At 42.3% G+C, this 21,973-nt stretch overlaps 1 protein-coding gene across 1 annotated transcript in view; it reads right to left on the bottom strand.

Annotated features, from left to right (window-relative positions):
* LOC117345727 (BPI fold-containing family C protein-like) overlaps positions 1–21,973 on the bottom strand; it is an 85,589-nt gene that overhangs the window by 55,001 nt on the left and 8,615 nt on the right. The window contains exons 2-8 of the mRNA XM_033914804.1: positions 19,657–19,794; positions 18,073–18,172; positions 15,764–15,892; positions 11,309–11,467; positions 8,027–8,093; positions 2,734–2,794; positions 835–926 (exon numbers count right to left, since the gene is read on the bottom strand). Of these exons, the coding sequence (XP_033770695.1) occupies positions 835–926; positions 2,734–2,794; positions 8,027–8,093; positions 11,309–11,467; positions 15,764–15,892; positions 18,073–18,172; positions 19,657–19,765 (717 nt within the window). The 5' untranslated portion in view covers positions 19,766–19,794. The remainder of the gene's footprint in view (positions 1–834; positions 927–2,733; positions 2,795–8,026; positions 8,094–11,308; positions 11,468–15,763; positions 15,893–18,072; positions 18,173–19,656; positions 19,795–21,973) is intronic.

Raw genomic sequence — 21,973 nt, 5'->3', positions numbered from 1 at the left:
AGAAATGCCTAACCGTAAATCTTTAAGGGTAATATCTTGTTTTTCCACTGCTAGTGGTTGACCCTCTACTACACCTGAAAATTCAAGTGGTTTAGGTATTTCAGTAAAGTCTAGTTTACTTATCTGAGTAGATGATACCTCTAATTCAGTAGATATAGCAGGTGTAATATTCCCGCTACCACAAGGTACTGGATGAAGGGGGGGGGGGGTCCTTTTGAGGGGGCTCAACGATGCTCCTGATATGGGAGAATTCATATCGGGTAAATTTTCTGTGGAAAATTTCTAATGTCTGTCCATAGGACCAGAAACAGCAGCTGCTGAGCTCTTAGGCTTAATTTTCCTTTTACCCCATAATAACAGATTAAAGTTATACAACCTGAGCTCCCGCTCCCCGGCTCCTCGTTGCTCCGCAACCGCGGCAGCAGTTTCAAATTTAAAGAAATTCACAGCCAGGAAAGACGGACCCGGTGACGTCAAGGGTCCGTCTTCCTCAGTGCCTGCCCGATTCCACCTCCTGGCCCTGCCGCTGCTGCGGGAACACGGGGCAGCGTTAAGGATCTCCTCCTGCGTCCCAGTCAGGTAATCAATGCAGCTCCCAAAATACCGCGGCAGCGGTTTCAAATTTAAAGAAATTCACAGCCAGGAAAGACGGACCCGGTGACGTCAAGGGTCCGTCTTCCTCAGTGCCTGCCCGATTCCACCTCCGGGCCCTGCCGCTGCTGCGGGAACACGGGGCAGCGGTAAGGATCTCCTCCTGCATCCCAGTCAGGCAATCAATGCAGCTCCCAATAAAATCTTTTTTAACAAAAAAATCTGCCCTAGTATCATACTTACTGTTATATTTATTTCAATGGAGTTTTCTGAGAACACTGGTGGATTCATTAGATTGTAGTTTAGTGCAACATATTTCGTGATATTATACCAGCCTATGAGTAGACAAAAACAACAAATATATTACAAGCAGGTTATTAAATTTCCAAGCTGGCCCATTGTGTTATTCCCTATTCACAAGCCAAAAACATTAGAAATCTTGATTAAAAACCACAGAAGTATGTAACCACTCATAAAAAAATGTGTTAAAAGTGCCGAGAAAAAAATGCCGCTTCATACTGGCAGCAGTATATAATACACTAAATCCTTATAAACTTGGCTACCATACAAGACCAAATGTCCAAACTGGAACTATTGGAGAATTATCATAAGGATCTCAAGCGCTCACAGCTACCCTGTTTCCCCGATGGTAAGACACTGTCTTATTTTTTTTGGAAGGCCAAAATATGCTCTAGGGCTTATTTTCGGGGGGATGCCTTATTTACATTTTTTTCTAAAAAGGGGGGGCTGTCTTATTTGACGGCTGAAAAATCGGTCGGCCGAAAAATCGTACCGTGTATGGCCAGCTTTATCCATCCTACCATATATTGTACCATTTAATGTCCCCAATGTTCTCCATCAGGGAAACACCGTAAAGAGATGATTCTGTGGTGCAGCATCAGAGGGGACTTGACAATGTGAAACCATTGTTTATATACCGTATGCATTTTAAACAGGCTTTATATACAGTAAGTGGTATTGCTCACAGCAAAAGAAACCTGTCTGCGGGTCTCACTTTTGGATGTTCTGGCCGTGAACAAACTCCTGCAGTCTCCGTTAGGGAGGGATGAGGGAAGCTGCCTGTGTTTCCTTGCGCGGAGTCACGTGCGCGCGCTGCAGTCCTGTCACTTCCTCCTCTTCACTTCATGACGAGGCGCGGCACGCAGCCATGGAGGCAAATACGGTAGACGGAGGGACCACACGGAGTCACCCACCGTACCACCCGATTCGGGTAAGCGCAGGTATCGGTGGGTGGCTTATTTGCGGGGGGGGGTGCCTTATTTTACATTTTTTTCTAAAAAGGGGGGGCTGTCTTATTTGATGGCCCTGCCTTATCATCGGGGAAACAGGGTAAAAGCTCGATTTATTTTTCAAGCTAATAACCAAAAGGTGAGCTATCATTGGTCCCATAAATTCTCCTATTTTAAATTCTTCTTTTTTATCAAACTTTTTATATATAAATATATTTTTTTATAAAGTGTAATATAAATCCTATTTTGCTTCATACATGTTGCATTACAATACTTCTTCAGTATACTGGTTTTGATTGATAACTAGCACGCTCTCACTCAAAATTGTACTTAAAGAGTACTTAGCTTCAGACGACGGAAGATCTCCGTTTCGCTCATTATTTTTTATATAAGAGCTTCATCAGGAAAAACCAGCAATACCGCATCTTTACTTAAGTTAACCGAATAATAAAGTTAACATGCAGAAAGACTGCAAATCACAGAGGCACAAAGTGCCTGTCGGTATTTCTCGCCGTCTTTTAGCTGTGAGCGCTTGAGATCCTTATGATAATTCTCCAATAGTTCCAGTTTGGACATTTGGTCTTGTATGGTAGCCAAGTTTATAAGGATTTAGTGTGTTTCACATATTTTTGAGGATTTTTAAGCAGTATATAATAACCAGTATGCCAGACATCATTGCACCCATCCTACCTCCTTATTAAATGGTTCTATAGACCTAATGGTTTATGAAAATCACTTAGCTTTGAATGATGCACGGCTTTGATGTTTTGATCGAACATCTATAATCATCCGGTATTGAACAGACCCTTTTTTCCCCTGGTCAGACCCAGTGTCCCCTATTCACCACCGAGAATATTCTCAATCTCCTACTGCTTGGCAAGAAAAGACTCACCGGGGAAACTGGTGATATTGGCCGCCCATTTCGTGAACTGTGTTGTCAGGCCTTCGCATAGCTGTCAGAAAGAGGGAAAAAAAAGGTGTGAAAATAAGCACGCCCCGATTCCTTTCCATCCTTTTCCAAAAGGTGCGTCAGGTCCTTAACAGGCGGCATGGCGCGCGCTAAAGTGCCCCGCCCGCTGCCGCCTCCTTTTTCAGCAGGCGGTAGTTTTTCGGCTAGCGCGCACCTTGGTAAAAGGAACCCTGAGTACGTCTTCTCAGATCCCACCCATTTGGATAAACCTGTTCTTCAAGGCGCAGTAGCCATTTTAACGCCTGCTAATGCGTCCATAGACTTATAATGGGAACGTTGGCGTTTAGCGCGTGCGTATATTTACCGTGCTCTAAAATACGTAGCGCACCTTAGCGAAAGAGGGGGGGTTAATTGAAAGTTGTAATTGAGGAGTTTGGGGGGATGACACTACGTGATTTTCCTTTTCATAGGTATTTTTTATGATGAAAATAATTACTTAGATACCTTATTGCTATGAACCACATGACTAGGTGGCGAATTCCATAACATGGTCTATAATTTTATTTTATTTATTTGAGTTGGCTCATAACTTGTTTGAGTTTTTCCTGAATGAAAATATATATATTTAAAAAAGAGAGGAGCTTTTTTACAAAGTTGCAGCAAGAAATGGCCTTAGCATGCCCTTACAACGGTTTTTCCCGACAGTAAGGATACTTGTTGCCAAAGCCAGAAAATGGCTGATTTTTCCATTTTTCCCCATGTAATAGCCATGTGCTAATAGAAACATAGAAACATGATGGCAGATAAAGGCCAAATGGCCCACCCAGTCTGCCCATCTGCAGTAACCCTTATCTCCTCCTCTTCCTATTGGCTAAGGCTCTTAATATTTGCATCTCCTCTTCCTATAGGCTAAGGCTCTTTACACCTGCATTGTGATGTCATAGAACTTTATGGGTATAGAAACATTGTAACATGGTGGCAGATAAAGGCCAAATGGCCCACCCAGTCTGCCCATCTGCAGTAACCCTTATCTCCTCCCCTCCCTATTGGCTAAGGCTCTTAACATTTGCATCTCCTCTTCCTATAGGCTAAGGCTCTTTACATCTGCATTATGATGTCATAGAACTTTATGGTTATAGAAACATTGTAACATGGTGGCAGATAAAGGCCAAATGGCCCATCCAGTCTGCCCATCTGCAGTAACCATTATCTCTTCCTCTCTCTAAGAGATCCCACAAGCCTGTCCCATGCTTTCTGAAATTCAGACACATTCTCTGTCTCCACCACCTCTTCCAGGAAACTGTTACATGCATCTACCACCCTTTCTGTAAAAAAGTATTTCCTTAGATTACTCCAGAGCCTATCGCCCCTCAACTTCAACTTATGCCCTCTCATTTCACTAACTGTGTAGAAAGCAAAACAAAAAGTACAACTATGGAAACGAAGTTCCCCATGTATATGTTTATTTAGTTTAGCATTTAAAAAAAAAAAAACAAACCCATACGATAATCTGTACAAATCCACATGAGAAATCAATGCAGCGGACACTACACAGCCCGTGTTTCAGCTCTAAAAGCCTTCTTCAGGGCTCCGGAGACAAATCACTGCACAAATATGAAGCGTGAATGGATACTTTCAACAAATCGTAAGAGAATGAACTGTGAAACACCAAGAAAAGTACGCCAGAGGCTGTGTAGCCAGTTAATGTAGCATTTTAACTTTTTAACGTACCACTTTTACCCCCCATGTATCGAGCACGCTGCGGAGCAGCACAGCTTGATAAAGGGGGGGGGGGTATTTATTTAAAATATGTATAGCCCGCATATCCCATAGTTCCAAGCGGCCTAACTATTAATTTACTGGGGATCAGCTACGATTTACTTAATAGCTCCAGAAAATATCAATACCCAATTATTAAAGAAGCTGTTATATTTAAAGTCCCTTAATACTTTCAATATTCAATCACATTTAATAACAATAAGTTATCTCAAATCAAACAAATCTTACCAACATACACACACCACACAATACATGACATTGAAAGCCCCCATCTCCATATTCACCACCAAAAAAACATTAAATTCATCTCAGCAACCGTTACTGATTGTCCCTTCATTTTGGCAATTATTTCTCGACTTTCATAGGAATTCCTCTTTCTCCGTTATGGCTGCCACCCTTTGGAATTCCTTACCCTACTGCCTCCGCATCAAAAAATCTTTTGCGGCTTTTAAAGCTTTTTCTTTGGTTTTCCGCTCTTGACCGTTTTCCTTACTTTACTCGTGCTACGGATCGCCCTTTCCTTCTTGACGTCTTAGCTTATATCGGTAATTGTTTGGGCAGAATTTCTCTGCGACTTCCCTTCCCTTTTGTTCCTCTCCTTCCCTTCCAACTTTTTTGTTTGTTTGTTTTAATTGTAACCTTATTTATCCCCCTTGTACCCATTTTTTTGTTTGTATGTTGGTTGTATTTTTGTTCTTGTTTATTGCCTCCCTTGTTATGTCTTTTAAATTTTTTTGTTTTTAATATATTATTATTGTAAACCGCTTAGACTAACTGTGGTCGTATTTGTGGTATATCAAATAAATTGAAACTTAAATCTCTAATCATATTTCTTCATGATTCAGTTCATAAATACGGCACATGTCCACTGGTTCCTTCTTAAGAACATAAGAAGAGCCTTACTGGGTCAGACCAATGGTCCATCAAGCCCAGTAGCTCGTTCTCACAGTGGCCAATCCAGGTCACTAGTACCTGGCCAAAACCTAAGGAGTAGCAACATTCCATTCAGAATGCTAAAGAATAGCAAGGTTCTAGAACCCCAAAGAGTAACAAAAGATTCTGGAGCCCCAAAGAGTGCAACATTCCATGTGGAATCCCAAAAGAGTAGCAACATTTCATGCTACCGATACAGGGCAAGCAGTGGCTTCCTCCATGTCTTTCTCAATAATAGACTTTTTTTTTTCCTTTCAGTTCAAAAGCATAGCACATATCAAATGGTTATTTTGTTTCTTCTTCCTGAGCAAATGGATGATTTGTGTTTTCCAAATTACGCTCCACTGAGTCTGTTGCTGGATAATGAGTAGTCAGCCCGACACAGAACTGTGTTTTGCTACCAAGCGTCTTCCGGAGCTGTAACTCAATGAGGCTCTAGTCTCCTCTCAAACCTCATCATTATACCTTTTCGTCGTAGTGCAGTAACCCGGGGTTTGTCTCTAATCAAGGTACCAGATAATCATCAGGATTCACCTCTTCTCCCTCAGGAAATTACCAAAGAGGTGAATCCGGATAGTTCTCTGGTACCTTGATTAGCGACAAACCCCGGGTTACTCCACTGCGACGAGAACTCTCGGCAGCCAATTAGCTAATGGTTCTGCCCGAGCAGGAGCGAAGGAAAGTCACTCCTGCCGTGATTCACTGCTGGACCACCAGGGATACTTAAGGTATAAAGGGGGGGGGTGGGACATGTTCAGGGAAATTTGGATGTCTGCAGGGCAGGATTCATAGGCCATAGGATTCATTGACCAATAGGCCAAGTAGGCACGTGCCTAGGGCCCGAAATGGTCAGGGGAGCCCGATGAAGGAAGGCATCAAAATTGTTTTTTCCAAACGGCGATGGGCCCCTCCAGCATCGATCGGCAACGCGGGCCCCCCCCCCCCAATTGGCAACACAGGCCCCACCCCGATCGGCAACGCGGCCCCCCCACCCCCATTGACGGAAAGTAAGACGAGCAAGCAACGCGGGTAAGAAAGGCAACTTGAACGGTAATTGTGCAAGCGGTGCTGCTTGCCCAAAGCTTCCCTCTGACGCAGCTTCCTGTTTCCGCCTGGGCGCATGGTGGGGTGGGGAGGGGCAGGAGGCCCAGTGTACTTGGGTGCCTAGGGGCCCTCGATGAATTAATCCTGCCCTGGACATCTGGTAACCCTAGACACTCATACATAAAGGTTTTCTCTCATTCTTTATTGTAAACCGCCTCGAACTAACCGCCTCGAACTACTACGGCTTTGGCGGTATATAAGAAATAAAATTATTATTATTATTATTATTATTACAAGAAAGCACTAAAATTGAAAGTCAAAATAAATAAGTGAGAGTGGAATTGTTATTACTAGAGAACCCCAGAAGAACCAAGAAGGTCCGTTTAAAAAAGGAGCAAAGGAATTTAAGCCATAACATCTTGTTCTGCAGATTCAAAAGTTTTGTGAAATCTGGTCTGGGTGTGATAACATGGCTCACAGCTTGCTTGGACATCCGCTATAATAATACCCTTAGTGCACAGGCGCACTTCAATCTCCGCGGTGCTGTGCCGCGCATGGGCAGTGCCTGCCTCAGCTGATTTCCTGCCCTGATCTCCGACGCCGGCTGACTTCCTGCCTTCTGACTACGCTGCCGCGACACCTCTTAGCAAAGTCGGCAGGAGAACGCCAAACAGAAATCGGCAGAGCAGGAGCTGAAGGAGCGGCAGCGGGCGAAGATCTATGCGCTTAACCGGGTCATGACGGAGCTTGAGAAGCAGCAGTCTGAGGCGTGCCGCAAACAAATGCAGGAAACCAGAGAGTGAAAGAGAAGCAGCAAAGATAATTGCTGGGAGCAGTACTGCTGAAGGAACTGACAGGGGGGAGGTGAAAGGAAGGGAGAAGGGGTACTGGACAGGGGGAGCAAGGAAGGGGGTACTGCTCGATAGGGGGGAGGTAAAAGGAAGGGAGAAGGGCTACTGTTGGACAGGGGGGCAGGGAAGGGGTACTGCTTGACAGGGTGGAGGTAAAAGGAAGGGAGAAGGGCTACTGCTGGACAGGGGGAGCAGGGAAAGGGTACTACTGGACGGGGGAGATAAAAGGAAGGAAGAAGAGCTACTGCTGGACAGGGGGAGCAGGGAAAGGGTACTGCTGGACAGGGGTGGTAAAAGGAAGGGAGAAGAGAAAGAAAGACAGACAGCCAGGGAGAGAGACAGACACACAGATAGACAGGGGGTAGGGAGAAAGACAGAAAGAAAGACAGACAGAAAGAAAGGGGACAGGGAGAGAGAAAGAAAACCAGACAGAGAGAAAGAAAGAAACGCCTCAGCGCCCCATTGTGCTAAAAGTCTACACATCTATTCTAGCACCCGTTAATGTAACGGGCTTTAACACTAATTCCTTATATTCCATAAACCTGAATCATACGTTCTTTCTTATGCAGAATGGATAAAATCTGACACATCTGAACGATTACTCTAAGTTCCAGCAGTGTTTCAGAGTCATTAGGTTCCGTAAAATCTAACTGACAGTCGTGACGTACCTTGTCGTTCAAGGCCGCGGTGATGTTATCTTGCAGACTTTTCTCAGTGTACTCTTTCATGAACATTCTGCCAGAAATTGAGTAGGAAAGAAATTGCATGGATTTGTACATATTATTAAGGCAGACTACAGTAATATCTAAAAGCAGTGGCGTAGTAAGGGTAGGAGGCGTCCCATCCCTTGCGCCTTCCTCCCCATGCCTCCCCCCACACTCCTTTCACACCCTCCCCATGTCACACTTGCACTCTCCCTCCTCCCCACCGTACCTCTAAATCTTTGCCAGCGCAAGTGGCTTCTGCTGCATGCTCCTCGCCAAAGCATTGGATTCCCCACCGACGTCACTTCCTGGCCCCTGTGACCCAGAAGCCATTTGGAAGGGAACAGATTGCGCGCGAGCAACAGGCAGAAATTGCTCGCATTAGCGAAGATAATACCGAGGTACGAGGTGAGGGGGCACGGAGGGTATGAGCAAGGCGTGATATGGCGGGGTAGGGTGGAGGTGTGCCAGTGCCCCCACCGACATGGTCTGCCCCCCCCAACCCACCTTTTGCCATGACACTTAAGGTTCCTAAAATTACACCTTTTAGAAGGGCAGTTGCACACCCCACGCATGTAAGTGCACAGAAAAGTGTCACTTAGGTGTGTAAGTGCACCAGACACTATTCTATAAGGGTGTGTATAAATGCTATAAGATGTAACAGCAAGGAGTTGTATATGTAGGCGGAGCATTGAAAGGGCAAGAGTGGAACTATAAGTTACTTAGTTACTGTAAGTTATGCACGCATCTGTAAGCTACGCACTTAAGGTGAAATTCTATAAATGACGTCTAAAAAGACAGGTGCCTATCACGTGCCAATCACGCTTAGGCTTCCTTTACGGAATCATGCCAACCAGGGCCAAACTTAAATTTTTTTGTAGAATCATGCCTAAAAAGATAGGTGCTGATCGCCCAATTAATTTATTATTGTTTTTTTTCCAATTATGAGCTTGTTAAAGCTCACAATTGAAGCCAATTTACTAATTAAGCTGGGTATCTAATTTTAGGCGCCTACCGTTGGGTGTATTGTACGGAATTTGCCTTATAGGGCCATGCTCTATATACGACAGCTACAAAATCAGCACCGAAGACGACAGCGCTTTAGCACAATTCTAGAAAATGCCTCCAAAGTTAGGCGCGGTTTATAAAATCACGCACGGCGCCCATCCACATGGCCAACATATAGGCACAAATGTTTATGCCAATGAAAACCTAAATACCCGCGCCCAAGTTGCGCACGGACTGGGCATAATCTATTAATAGTGTGCCTGACTTTTAGGACCACCCACGATCCTCCCATGCTCCTCTCCTGGCCATGCCCCCTTTTGAGACCCCCCCCAGCACTAGAATTTACACGCAGTACGCACTACTTTTTAGAAAGCTGTGCGTGCAGATTCTAATTAGTTCAAGTTAGTGACAATTACTTGTTAATTGTCAATTATCGGCACTGATTGGCTCATCAAACAATTAAGTTACGTGCAGAAATCGGCAACGTGCTCAGATTTGCGCACGCAACTATGGTCACCCTATACAGAATTTGGCCCTTGCTACTATAAGTTAATAAGTTCATGGCCATTCGCATTAGAGAATGACACGGTGACAAAATTCATCACCGTTCCCGTCCCCGCGGATAACCACGGGAAATAATCCCATGTCATTGTCTAGTGCCTATTTCAACCTCAGTCCTTTTACACCAGCATTCTTCAAAGCAAAGCTTGCGGGTCAGTGGTTGTGGCCATTCATACTCTGATTCTTATATGAGCCAAGGATAATGAAGCCATTGTGACATCACTGATGTGATTGGCTCTTAGGCACTGGTGGAATGAGGCATTATGACATCACAATATCTGCTCTGGATACCAGAGACTGTCATTCTGTAGTGTCTGTTTCAACCTCAGTCCTTCTACACCAGCATTCTTCAAAGCAAAGCTTGAGGGTCAGTGGTTGTGGCCATTCATACTCTGATTCTTCCCTCTCTCCTTAAAGAATGACATGAAGATGGTTTCCCGCGGTTATCCATGGGGACGGGAACGATGATGAATTTTGTCACCGTGTCATTCTCTAATTCGCATCTTCCATTGACCTGGCATAAATGTGTGAACCTGGATTTAGGTACATCAAATTGCGGGGCGGTTTTCAATCTATATCGAGCAGAGATTAGCAATGCTCAAAGTTCCTGATTTGGGGGGGGGGGGGAGATTTAGCCTCTGAAACGGAGCCCCGTTGGACTTATATAACACATGGATTATTTGGACCTTTGGAGCAGGTGAATTGATTTTCAGTATTTTTTTGATTGCATTCCAGCAGATAAATACTGTGCTCTGTTCCACTCAAAATCCAGCCAAGTTCTGACTTTTGATTTTGTTGCCATTCGCGGCCTAGGCAAGGACTTTGCTTGCTGTATTACCCTTCTATGATGGGAGCAACGGAACAAACCTTTTCAAGCACTTTTCTTGTCATGCACTGATTTCGCACGCTGGGTAAGGTCCGGGGATGTTTCACAGGTGATACCCTTTTGGGTGTACTATTGTGGCAGCAGTGCTTTCCTTGGCAAACTGTGAAACTGACAGCCTGCCCATCACAAATATTTTTTGGTATTTATTTGCTCTACTTGTTTAGCAGATAATCTTAGGTTTGTTCAGCTCCTGTACCGTCTAGAACTGGGTTGGGAAGATCTTTGTATTAGAGCATTTTAAAGGAGGCATCCAGATATAAGATTGCTGCCCTTAAAGCCTCTACGGGACGAATGTTCAGTACAAAATTTCCATATGTCTTATTTCACGTTATCAAGGCTACAAATTGAATTATTTTTGTCATGTAAAAATGTTTTTCTTTTTTCTTCTTCTCCACTTGCATTTTGGAGGAGAAGTGCAGTTTTGAATCGGTCTAACTCAGTGGTCTCAAACTCAAAGCCTTTGCAGGGCCACATTTTGGGATTTGGAGGTACTTGGAGGGCCTCAGAAAAAATAGTTAATGTCTTATTAAAGAAATGACAATTATGCATGAGGTAAAACTCTTTATAATTTATAAATCTTTCCTTTTGGCTAAGTCTTAATAATAATATTGTCATTTATAGATAAAGAGAAATGATCAAGAAATGGTTTTATTTTACTTTTGTGATTATGATAAACATACCGAGGGCCTCAAAATAGTACCTGGCGGGCCGCATGTGGCCCCCCAGGCCACGGGTTTGAGACCACTGGTCTAACTCTTATTAAGTTGTAATGCAATTCTTCTGATACCCACTCCTTCATTTTCGGATCCAAATTGAGGTCAATCTTCGGTATGTTAACGCTACAATTAACCACGGAAAATAATGGAAACCCTGTATCATTCCTTGAAATGTTGAAGACCATTGTCATGTTTACTTCAGATAACTGTAAAACAGGTGTGCCATCGATTGAGCTGTAAAAAGAAGGGATGGTGGGTTAATATTGAACACATTGGAAACATCATAGAATTTGTTTCATTGTAAGCCAAATGAGATTACAACTGTGAATGCATAAACTTGTGTCTGAATCACATCTCCCCTGTTCCTGCTGTCATCTAGAGCAGTGTTCTTCAACCACCGGTCCACGGACCGGTGCCGGTCCACAGAAATTTCCTGCCAGTCCACCGGGTCGGCATGTGCATCGGGCCCAAAACTGTGTTCTTCAACTGCCGGTCTGCAGTGCGATTGATGCGTTGTTAATAAGATTATATTGCGTGTATATATGAAAAATTAATGGAAAAAATAGTGTTACAAATTAGGACTATGGGGGCAGGGTCTGGGGTGGAGATTGGGTAGAGATGGCAGGGTCTGGCCCACGACTTAGCCCAGTGTTCTTCAACCGCTGGTCTGCGGAAAGATGCCGGTCCACAAAATAATTCTAATTAGTGTAGGTTTTGTTCATCAGGGCCCGTAGTAAAAAAAAACAAAAAACCCAAAACAAAGCAGGCTCCTCTGGCAGATAGCATGCACTAGTCATTAATAAAAGGTCCCTTAAAATGCCAAACAGAGCTTGCATTTTTCTTAAATGTAAAACGGCATGCCCTATGATATAGGGGGACAATTACCATCCACCATTTCCAGTTTCAGTACATGCTGTTTTCTGCAGGCAATCACATTTTACAAATTTTATGCAACAGTTTGTTAATGAGTTCAAATATGATGTAAATAACTTTCCTAGAGATCCATACCTAACTAAATAATGCATGCAAAATTGTGCAAAACCAGTTTCCCGTAAAACCTAATTATACCATATTTCTGCAATAATGCCCATGATATCTTGCATACTTTTTTCCAGGTCTAAAGCAGCAAATTCCATCCAGACATAAGAAGACTTGAAACAGTCCAGAGAAAGGCGACAAAAATGGTAGGGGAGGAGGATGCGACAAAAGACATATGAGGAGAGAGTGGAAGCCCTAAATATGTATACTCTACATCAGTGGTTCCCAACCCTGTCCTGGAGGACCACCAGGCCAATCGGGTTTTCAGGATAGCCCTAATGAATATGCATGGAGCAGATTTGCATGCTTGTCACTTCCATTATATGCAAATCTCTCTCATGCATATTTATTAGAGCCAGCCTGAAAACCCGACTGGCCTGATGGTCCTCCGGGACATTCAATCTTTTTACACCTATGGACCGGCAGAAAGAAAAGAATTATTTTGTGGACCGGCATCTTTCCGCAGACCAGCGGTTGAAGAACACTGGGCTAAGTCGTGGGCCAGACCCTGCCATCTCTACCCAATCTCCACCCCAGACCCTGCCCCCATAGTCCTAATTTGTAACACTATTTTTTCCATTCATTTTTCATATATACACGCAATATAATCTTATTAACAACGCATCAATCGCACTGCAGACTGGCAGTTGAAGAACACAGTTTGGGCCTGATGCACATGCCGACCCGGTGGACTGGCAGGAAATTTCTATGGACCGGTGGTTGTAGAACGCTGCTCTAGATGACAGCAGGAACAGGGGAGATGTGATTCAGACATTCAAATACTTTAAAGATATTAACATAGAACAAAATCTTTTTCAGAGAAAGGAAAATGGTAAAACCAGAGAGCATAATTTGAGGTTAAGGGGTGGTAGGCTCAAGAGTAATGTTAAAAAATTCTTCTTTACAGAGAGGGTGGTAGATGCCTAGAATGCGCTCCCGCAATATTGGAGCGTTCTGATATAGAAATGGTTTCTCCAGCGACACTGTTGATTACAGTAGCCTTAGCACCAGATAAAAACTGGTTGCTTAGGCTTTTCTTCAAAAATAGACTTAAGAAATTTATGGGACTTAAAATATTGATTTTTCCAGATCTGGCTCGAGAAACACAAAAAAGGAGACGTGAATTTCTTATTTTAAAACCAGGGGTTATAGCTTTGGGGGCGACTTTTTATCTTCGACACCCTTGTAAATGTGTTATACAATATAGTATGAAAAAATATGTTTTCTTTGATCCAAGCCAGTTGACAACATTTTTGTCTACAGCACCTCAGGTTTAAGGGGGAATAAGAGGATAATTGATTTTTGTTGACCTGTCTCTGCCTAAAGGGCCTATTTTCTTTTATATAACAACTTAGTTTGTTTAAATTACTTTAATCATCCGCTTTCCATGCCTTGGATCCATATAGTGGACTAGAGTTGAAGTTAAGCTATAATGATTTTTCTTGTAAAAAGTCTGGGAGTAGAAATGTTTATATTAGTACTTTATTGGCTTATCTTTATTTTTCTATACAAGTGATACTTGAATTGTAAATTGAAAATATAAATAAATTAAAAAAAAAAAAAAAAAAAAAGAATGCGCTCCCGAGAGAGGTGGTGGAGACCAAAACAGTGACGGAGTTAAAAAAAAATTGTGGGATGAACACAGAGGATCTAGAATCAGAAAAGAATAGTAAATATTGACGAACTAAGGTCTGTGTCTGTAGATGGCCGTTCAGGTGAGGATGGGCAGGGGAGGGCTTCGACGACTGGGATCGTTTAGATCAGCTGGAGTGGGCTTTGACAGGGACTCCAGTGGTTGGAACCTAAGCAGAGAACTGAGCAGACCACTAGGTTTATGGCCCAGAAATATCTATGGAAACAGACAATTTATATCATGACTTTTAACGTGTGTATGGTTGGGCAGAATGGATGGACCGGTCAGATTTTTATCTGCTGTCATCTACTATGTTATATTTAAATTAGCCAACACCACAAGACAATTCTCCTTTGGTGGCTGCTCATGTAGAGGAATTTCCAGTTTAGTATATTAGTGGCCTGAGAGAGGATAGAATACGTATGATATAAAAAGAGGGCAGATCAAACAGAAAAGTCCTTAATACAATTTTTATTTAATTCACTAATATATCACTTATATCCTAAGTGGTATACATTCAGGTACTTTATCATCTGTTCCGGTGGGCTCATACTCTATCAAGTTTCAAGTTTATTAATTGGCTTGTTCAATCGCTTAATCGGATTTCTAAGCGATGTACAATAAAATATACATCCATAAGGAAACAAAAACATTACATACACTTAATTAATTATAATATAAACAAAAGGTAAGAGGGGATGAAATACATTTTTTATAGTAAAGAAAGAACATACAGGGAAAATACAAAAGGAAGTTGAAAAAACAAAAAAAAAAAAAAAAAAAAAAAAGCAGAATAATTCACTAAAATAACACTTTTATAATAAAATTTAATTAATTTGCAAATGCATCTTTAAACAGAAAGGTTTTTAATTTGCTTTTAAATTTCCCAAACACCTTCTCCTCCCGTAAAAACATGGGAAGCGCATTCCAGATCTGGGGAGCTGTACATGAGAAGATAAATTGTCTTCTTGTACTAATAATTTTTAACGAAGGAATTGATAACAGGTTCCGTTCACTAGATCTTAAGGTTCTTTTAACTGAATATGGAATAAGAAACCTAAATAAAAATGCTGGAGTCTTATTTTCTAATGTTTTAAAAATAATTGTACATAATTTATGCATAATTCTATGAATGACTGGAAGCCAGTGAGCCTTTTTAAGGAGTGGTGTCACATGATCAAATTTTTTAGATTTTGTTATTAATTTAATAGAAGCATTTTGAATAATTTGTAATCGTTTAATTTCTTGTAAAGCAATTCTTGTAAATAATGAATTGCAATAATCGATTTTAGACATCACCAGAGAGTGAATAAGAATATTAAGTGCTTTGGGACAGAGGAATTTAGAAATAGATCGAATTTTCCGCAACCTATAGAAGGTAGTTTTAACAATACTACTAATGTGATCATGATAATTAAGTTTATTATCAAAAATTACTCCTAGAATTTTAGTATTTTTAACTAATTGAAGAGGAATATTTTGAATCTATCTAGTGTACCTGGGGCAATGGGGGGAGTAAGTGACTTGCCCAGGGTCACAAGGAGCAGTGAGGGATTTGAGCTCACAACCTCAGGGTGCTGAGGCTGTAACTCCAACCCCTATGCCACCCACTCCCAAAACAAGCATACAAGTGTAGAACGCCCGACATGGACTTGTTCCGCCAATGCAAGGGCTGCATCAGAGGCTCACTAAAACCAAATGCCGCTGTTCTGCCCCCACATTCTTGGGAGCATATTTGATTGCATTTAGATATGTAAACAAAGTGTGGTTTTGGACTCAAGCTCCCAGTGTGCACTGCTATAATCTGTGGGCTGGTGCCCCCCAGCTCATATAGTGGTCTTTTGATCACTAGTACTTACCCAGACCCGTTATCCGCATGCCACTGGCTGCGAACGGCTGCATTGCTATTACTGATGGAAATCTCAATCCCAATACTGGGTACAATCTTCATTGCACTGCTGCCAATTGTTAAGTTTTCTAGTTTCATGCTGGAGGAAAATGCAAATATGAATATTAGAATTATGGATGTCATCTTTGAAACTCTACCACAAAACAGGGGAATAACATAACCACGAATGAAATACCAGAAACCAAGAATGGGATTGTCCAAAAAAGAATGATGTACACTAAAAAAGTGTCCACAAACTCATCTGGAGGTGTAGAGATCTTTATTCTTCCAATGTCATCATGGTCCAATCAATGATTCAATGACTCGACATGTACATGTTTCGGCCCACAGGCCTGCCTCAGGAGCCTTAAGAATCACAGAACAAGAGAAAGCCTTGATGCCAAAACGCTAATCTGTGGTCTGCACATTGTTTTTGCATTTTGGCCTCGATCCTATAAACTACGTCTAGTTTTAGGCAAGCTTTAGACGTTCTCGTGGCGCAAGTGCCAATCGGCGTTACTTAGGCGTCGGATAGACGTCCGATTTCCCAAAACCTGCGTCCATCTCGCGTCTTAGATCTGAGAACGCCTAACCGACACCTGACTCCGTCGAAGTCCCAATTAACGCTTGTTAAGACCCTTAAATCGCTCATTATCCGCTTAAATTGGACGTCTAAAGCACGTCTAAAGATAGGCGCCCTTTGCAGAATGGGGAAATCCAGTACTAATTGCCTCTACCACCAAGGTTTGGTTTTGAGCTTCAGCCCATCATTTAGGCCTATTTCTGTGCTCTCTGGATAATTTTTTATGCCTCCCAGAACCACCTCTGACCCGGCCTCATCTTATCCAGATAACTTTTATCTGGATAATCCATGGTCTTAGGGTTACCAAATAACTTTTAGCTAGATAAGTGTCAATAATGTTCAGCCAAAGGCAAAAATACTATTTAAAAAATGCTAACACTAGGGGATAGACAAAACCGCCAAAGACAAAGGCGCGCGCCGACAACTGAGCGCAAGATGGAAGCATGCGCCGAAGAAAAAGAGTGTTTTTATGGGCTCCGACGGGGGGTTTTGTTGGGGAACCCCCCCCCCCAGTTTACTTAATACAGATCGCGGCGGCATTGTGGGGGGTTTGGGGGGTTGTAACCTCCCTCATTATATTGGAAACTTAACTGTTTCCCTGTTTTTTAGGGAAAAAGTGAAGTTTTCAGTAAAATGTGGGGGGTTTCAACCCTCCAAACCCCCCCACAACGCGGCGCAATCTGTATAAAGTAAAGTGGGGGGGTTGCCCCCCACACCCCCCCCATCGGAGCCCTTTAAAACAGTCATTTTCTTCGGCGCGCGCCTTTTTCCCGGCACGCTTTTCACCTGACACCGACATGACCTTATCATGATATTATGGTATTTGTATTCGTATCCTCACCACTCGTGTATGGTCTTCTACGTAACTCCTGTTAACCGCATCGAATTTCATGGTTTATTGCAACATACAAATAAAAATTTTATGTTATATTATGTCATGTTATAAAGCTACTAAGCAGTAGATTTAAAACAAACCAGAGAAAATATTTCTTCACACAGCGTGTAATTAAACTCTGGTATTCGTTGCCGGAGAAAGTGGTGAAATCAGTTTTCATAGCAAGGTTTTAAAAAAGGCTTAGATAATTTCCTAAAAGAGAAATCCATAGGCCATTATAATAATAATAATAATAATAACTTTATTCTTCTATACCGCCACAATCTTGCGACTTCTAGGCGGTTTACAATCAAGAGAGCTGGAGATGGCGTTGGGGAAATCCACTGCTTCTTCCTAGGATAAGCAGCATAGAATCTGTTTTACTACTTGGGATCTAGCTGGGTACTTGGGACCTGGGTGGGCCACTGTTGGAAACAGGAAGCTGGGCTAGATGGACCTTGAGTCTGTGCTAGTACAGCAATTCTTATGTGAGTCAAGTATAAGATAATGAAGCCATTGTGACATCACTGGTGAGTTTGGCTCTTTAGGCATTGGTGGAATGAAGCATTATGACATCACAATCTCAGCTCTGGAATGCTACTCTTTGGGTTTCTGCCTGGTACTTGGGACCTGGGTTGGCCACTGTTGGAAACAGGATTCTGGGCTTGATGGACCTTCGGTCTATCCCAGTATGGCAACTCTTTATGTTCTTATCACTTATCTGGATAAATGGCCTTGAATATCTGGCTCTGTTATCTTCAGTTATGTCTAACTGCAACCACTGGAGGGTTCATTATTTTCACACAGGGCATGAATTACTTACTTTGTGATGTTGAATTTCAGGCTTCCTTTTTCACCACTGATATCTGTGACTACAACATCTTCTACTTGCTGCATCAAAATCTCCTTTCCGGTATCATTAGCTATGGGGGAAAAAATACAAAAGAGAATATTGAAGGAGTTGATTGCATAGTATTGTTCCTCTGGTTTTGTCTGAATTCAAGAAAGGGTAGAGCAGGCATGTGGGATCTCTTAGGGAGAGGAGGAAATAGTGGATGATGCGAATGGGCAGACTGGATGGGCCATTTGGTCTTTATCTGTCCTCATGCACCAATGTTTCTCTGTTTCAATAACCATATACTGTAGTTCTATGACCTCAAAATGCAAGTGTAAAGAGCCTTAGCCTAAAGGGAAAGGAGGAGGTAATGGATGCTGCAGATGGACAGACTGGATAGGACTTTTGCCTTTATCTGTCATCATGTTTCTATAACCATAAAGCTTTATGACTTCATAATGCAGGTGTAAAAAGCCTTAGCCTATAGGGAGAGGAGGAGATAATGGAAGCTGTGGATGGGCAGACTGGATGGGCCATTTGGTCTTTATCTGTCCTCTGTTTCAATAACCATATACTGTAGTTCTATGACCTCAAAATGCAAGTGTAAAGAGCCTTAGCCTAAAGGGAAAGGAGGAGGTAATGGATGCTGCAGATGGACAGACTGGATAGGACATTTGGTCTTTATCTGCCATCTTGTTACAATGTTTCTATAACTATAAAGTTCTATGACCTCACAATGCAGGTGTAAAGAGCCTTAGCCTATAGGAAGAGGAGATGCAAATGTTAAAAGCCTTAGCCAATAGGGAGAAGAGGAGATAGTGGATGCTGCGGATGGGCCATTTGACCTTTATCTGCCATCATGTTACAATGTTTCTATAACTATAAAGTTCTATGACCTCACAATGCAGGTGTAAAGAGCCTTAGCCTATAGGAAGAGGAGATGCAAATGTTAAGAGCCTTAGCCAATAGGGAGAGGAAGAGATAGTGGATGCTCTGGATGGGCCATTTGGCCTTTATCTGCCATCATGTTACAATGTTTCTATAACTATAAAGTTCTATGACCTCACAATGCAAATGTAAAGAGCCTTAGCCTATAGGAAGAGAAGATGCAAATGTTTGGAGCCTTAGCCAATAGGGAGAGGAGCAGATAATGGATGCTCTGGATGGGCCATTTGGCCTTTATCTGCCATCATATTACAAAGTTTCTATAACTATAAAGTTCTATGACCTCACAATGCAGGTATAAAGAGCCTTAACCTATAGGAAGAGGAGATGCAAATGCTAAGAGCCTTAGCCAATAGGGAGAGGAGGAGATAGCAGATGATGCGAATGGGCAGACTGGATAGGCTATTTGGCCTTTATCTGCCATCATGTTTCTCTGTTTCTTTTTTCCTGTACAGTACACTTGTGTGTACTGATGAGGAAAACCCCAAAACAAACCAGCAATTAACTCTGTAACAATAAGCATAAGCAAGCATCTTCTATGTAATATACAATTTGCATATTGCTTTTTTTTTTTTTTTTATGCTTTTTTAGATGTTAGGCACTTTATACATGGAATTTTTAGCATACCATAGTTAAGTCCTTTTTGGTTTACTCTTAGCGTTATTCCAGGATTTGTACAATAAGAGAAAGTAAGTCCTGTGATGAGCAGGATAAAAGAGGAAATCTTCCACATCATCCGTTCCTTCTGTCACTATTCTCTGGAATCTGTTAACAGATATAAAAGAAGGCGACTTTAGGCTTCTGACATCTGTGAGACAGCCAATAAGATCCAGGTATTATATTAATGAAAAATGTAGTAATTACATATTGAAGAGAGAGCTGGTTTGTGTTAGTACATAGGGGAGGATCCTTTCACTAAGCTGCATTAAACACTACTATGCTTACTGCAGTAAAAATGGCGTCCTGTGATCATTTTTGCATGTGGTGGGCAAAAATGATCACAGGACGCCATCACCCACTTGACACTAAAGCATCAATGTGCATCAATAACCTTAGTTATCCCATTCAACCCGCGATGAAGGTATTGGGAGTAACACTGGACCAGAGCCTGACCATGAAAGACCAGGTAGACTCCCTGATTAGAAAGATCTTTCTCGCCCTCTGGAAGCTTCGGTCCATCAGCGCTTACTTCGATGTCTCATCATTTAGAATTCTGGTACAATCCCTCATCCTGAGTCAACTCGATTATTGTAACATCGCCTACTTGGCACTCTCCCGGAAAAATATGCGGCGATTGCAACTGGTTCAAAATGCAGCGGTTAGACTACTTTGTGGACTGACGAAGTTTGATCACGTAACACCTTATCGACTTCTACACTGGCTGCCGATGGAGGCACGTGTGAAATTCAAGTTTGGTTGTTTGTGCTTCAAGGTTACTCTGTGGCTTAGCCCCTAAATACATAACAGACCTTTTCTCTTTCACAACCAACAGACACAGGCGAAGCTCACACCCGAACTTTGTTTCTCCCCCGGTTAGAGGTTGTAAATTTAAAAGTCATCACCAACATCTTTTCGCACATCAAGCAGCACTGTGGGGTAAAGATCTAGAACAATTACTCGTGCCTACTACCTATGGGGAATTCAGGAAACGCCTAAAAACACATCTGTTCCTGAAATACTTAGGAAACCAACCTATACAATCTTAGTCCTCAACAAACGATCTCTAGAACTGTCAATCACTAAGTCTGAACTATGTTTATTCCACTCAATCTGTAACATCTTTAATCATTGTAAACCGCATAGAACTTCACGGTCCTGCGGTATATAAATTGTTATTATTATTATAATTATTATTACCTATGTGCTTAAAAAAAAAAAAAATATATATATATATATTTTTTAGCTCTGGGAGTTTGTCTGGGGGTAGCAAGTAGGTGTGTTCTATGCTAATTGCTGAAAGCAGCTACATGGCTGCAAGCTAGCTGTTAGCTCGTGTCAGCGCCATTGCCGTCAGTCACCTTAAAAGTGTCACTCGCGCGCCGGCGCCAGTTAGAGAATCCCACCTCCAGCAAAGGCAGGCGCCAGAAATGTAGGCCAGGGTTTGACGGGAATTGCACCTCCCTGGGCGCTTTATGGTGCCTAATGCCAATTCCAGCATTAGCCACGCCTACGTTGGCATTAGGCCCCGTAAAGCTTCTATGGAGGTGCGATTCTGGCGCAGATTTTTGTTAGGTGCTGGTGGGACCACCTTGAAAATTAGTGAAGAATGTTGCTTAAACGGCATTTTTCACCTACCGGTGCCTAAAAAAAACAGCGCCGTTTAGAGAATTTGAGCCTTACTGCCTACATGATGGCTGGCAGTAGGGGGGTTCATATATACCGCCAAACCATCAGTTCAAGGAAGAAGAACCTTCACAAACAGTGAATTACATCCATGAGCCTCAAATGTTTCTCAGAAATTACAAATTGAGGCCCTCTTTTACAAACGTGCGCTAAGTGTTTTAGCGTGCATTTACCGCGCGCTCAATCATCGCGTGCGCTAACCGCCAATGCGTCCATGGGATAACATGCACGCATTAGTGTTTAGCAAGCGCTAATATTTAGCGCGAGCTAAAAAGCATAGCGCACCTTTGTAAAAGAGGGGGTAAAAGTCACATATTTGTCAAACAGGTGAGTTGTAAGAATTTTTCAAAAATACATGAGACTGAGCGTGGGAAACAAGAGCGTTCCAACGTGAATTCGTTGCACTAGCCTGAAATGCAAAAGTTTTTCCCCGAGAATCTCTTGCTGCGACATGCTTTTACCGATGGGATCATATTCTCGTTTGAATTATAAAATTGAAAGTGGGAAGAGAGGTAGATTGGAGTCAATCCAAATAAAACTTTAAAACCAATACAACCAAATTTAAACAAAACTCTAGCCTTGAATGGCAACCAGTGGAGCT

This window comes from Geotrypetes seraphini, chromosome 11, assembly GCF_902459505.1.
Source record: "Geotrypetes seraphini chromosome 11, aGeoSer1.1, whole genome shotgun sequence".
Lineage (NCBI taxonomy): Eukaryota > Metazoa > Chordata > Amphibia > Gymnophiona > Dermophiidae > Geotrypetes > Geotrypetes seraphini.
Note: the sequence above shows the minus strand (reverse complement) of the source record. Positions and strands in the feature narration are given on the sequence as shown.